Raw genomic sequence first — 1204 nt, 5'->3', positions numbered from 1 at the left:
CTAGCATGTGTGGAAATATTTAAACCACGTGTGTTACAATTTACTCCGCGTTACTTTGTGCCCGCGCTCCCCCTATATCTCTTTTAAAGTCTGTCATAGAATGGACTGATTTGAATTGCTAATGTAAACTTTACCCTTAGTGTTACAGCTCAGCAATCATCTCATAAATATTTACTTTAATGTGGTGGTCTGGTACTGGTACAACTGGTTTCAGGAAACGTTTCTCCCAAATGTTTGCAGGCAACTTCACCGGAAACTTCACCTTCACCCTCACGAACTCTTCAACGTGTTTGGCTGGTTCTCCTGAAATAGGCATTGAAGATAAAATGACAGAGTGAGGAGCCGTCTGGTGTCCGATTCATTCTCATTCAGTTCTCCCGTTAATAATTTAGTGGCGTTTGTTAATTATTTTTTACATTAGTGACTAAGTTCCGCAATATTTTGACTGTTCGAATCTTCCACCTTTGATTCATTCACTTCTTTGTTGAACCTTGATCTAATTTGCTGGTTTATTTACACAGACACGCGTATTACTTCGTTGCGATCGGGGCTGCGGTCCTGCTCCTGGGAACGTTCCAGGTAATGCTTTTCCTGCTAACTGCTGCGAAGCAAACAAAGAGGATCCGGGAGAAGTACTTTCATGCCATCCTCCACCAGCAGATGTCATGGTTTGACACGCATCCGATCGGAGAGCTGAACATAAGACTTACTGAGTGCGTGAAGTGCGGCCACGATCCAGACTCTTGTTTCTGTCACCTGATCAGTTCTTTGGTTACGTCTCAGGTGTTTAAGTGTCAAATTGATGCATCTCCCTTCTTTCCCCAATGCAGTGATATAAACACAATCAACGATGGCCTCGGGGACAAAATCTGTGTGTTTGTCCAGTTCTTCTGCACATTTATTGCTGGTTTCATCATTGGTTTTATCTATGGCTGGAAGCTGACGCTGGTCATTCTTGCTGTCAGTCCCCTGCTGGCAGGATCAGCAGCTGTTTGGTCTATAGTATGTATGATGTCTATCATTTTTATTGATTTTTGACATTTATTTGTAAATATTTTACCTTTTTGCCGCCTATAGATTCTTGTGATGATTAGATAAAATTAAATGATGATAAAATTAAAATATAAAATATATATTATCAAAATACAAATATTAAAAAATGATTATATATATTCACCTTCAATTTTTTCTATTTTTTTCTATC

The 1204-nt window shown here is 39.3% G+C and overlaps 1 protein-coding gene across 1 annotated transcript; it reads left to right on the top strand.

Moving 5' to 3' along the window:
- Positions 1-179: 179 nt before the first annotated feature.
- Positions 180-1002, top strand: LOC107724940 (multidrug resistance protein 1B-like; the record flags this gene model as incomplete). Its single annotated transcript, XM_016534036.1, has 3 exons — positions 180-334; positions 522-713; positions 831-1002. Coding segments are annotated over exons 1-3 (519 nt in total), but the record flags the coding sequence as incomplete, so codon positions are not given.
- Positions 1003-1204: the final 202 nt, after the last annotated feature.

Source organism: Sinocyclocheilus rhinocerous, unplaced genomic scaffold (assembly GCF_001515625.1).
Source record: "Sinocyclocheilus rhinocerous isolate Xijiao unplaced genomic scaffold, SAMN03320098_v1.1 scaffold39639, whole genome shotgun sequence".
Lineage (NCBI taxonomy): Eukaryota > Metazoa > Chordata > Actinopteri > Cypriniformes > Cyprinidae > Sinocyclocheilus > Sinocyclocheilus rhinocerous.
This window is presented reverse-complemented; position numbering and strand designations above follow the sequence as displayed.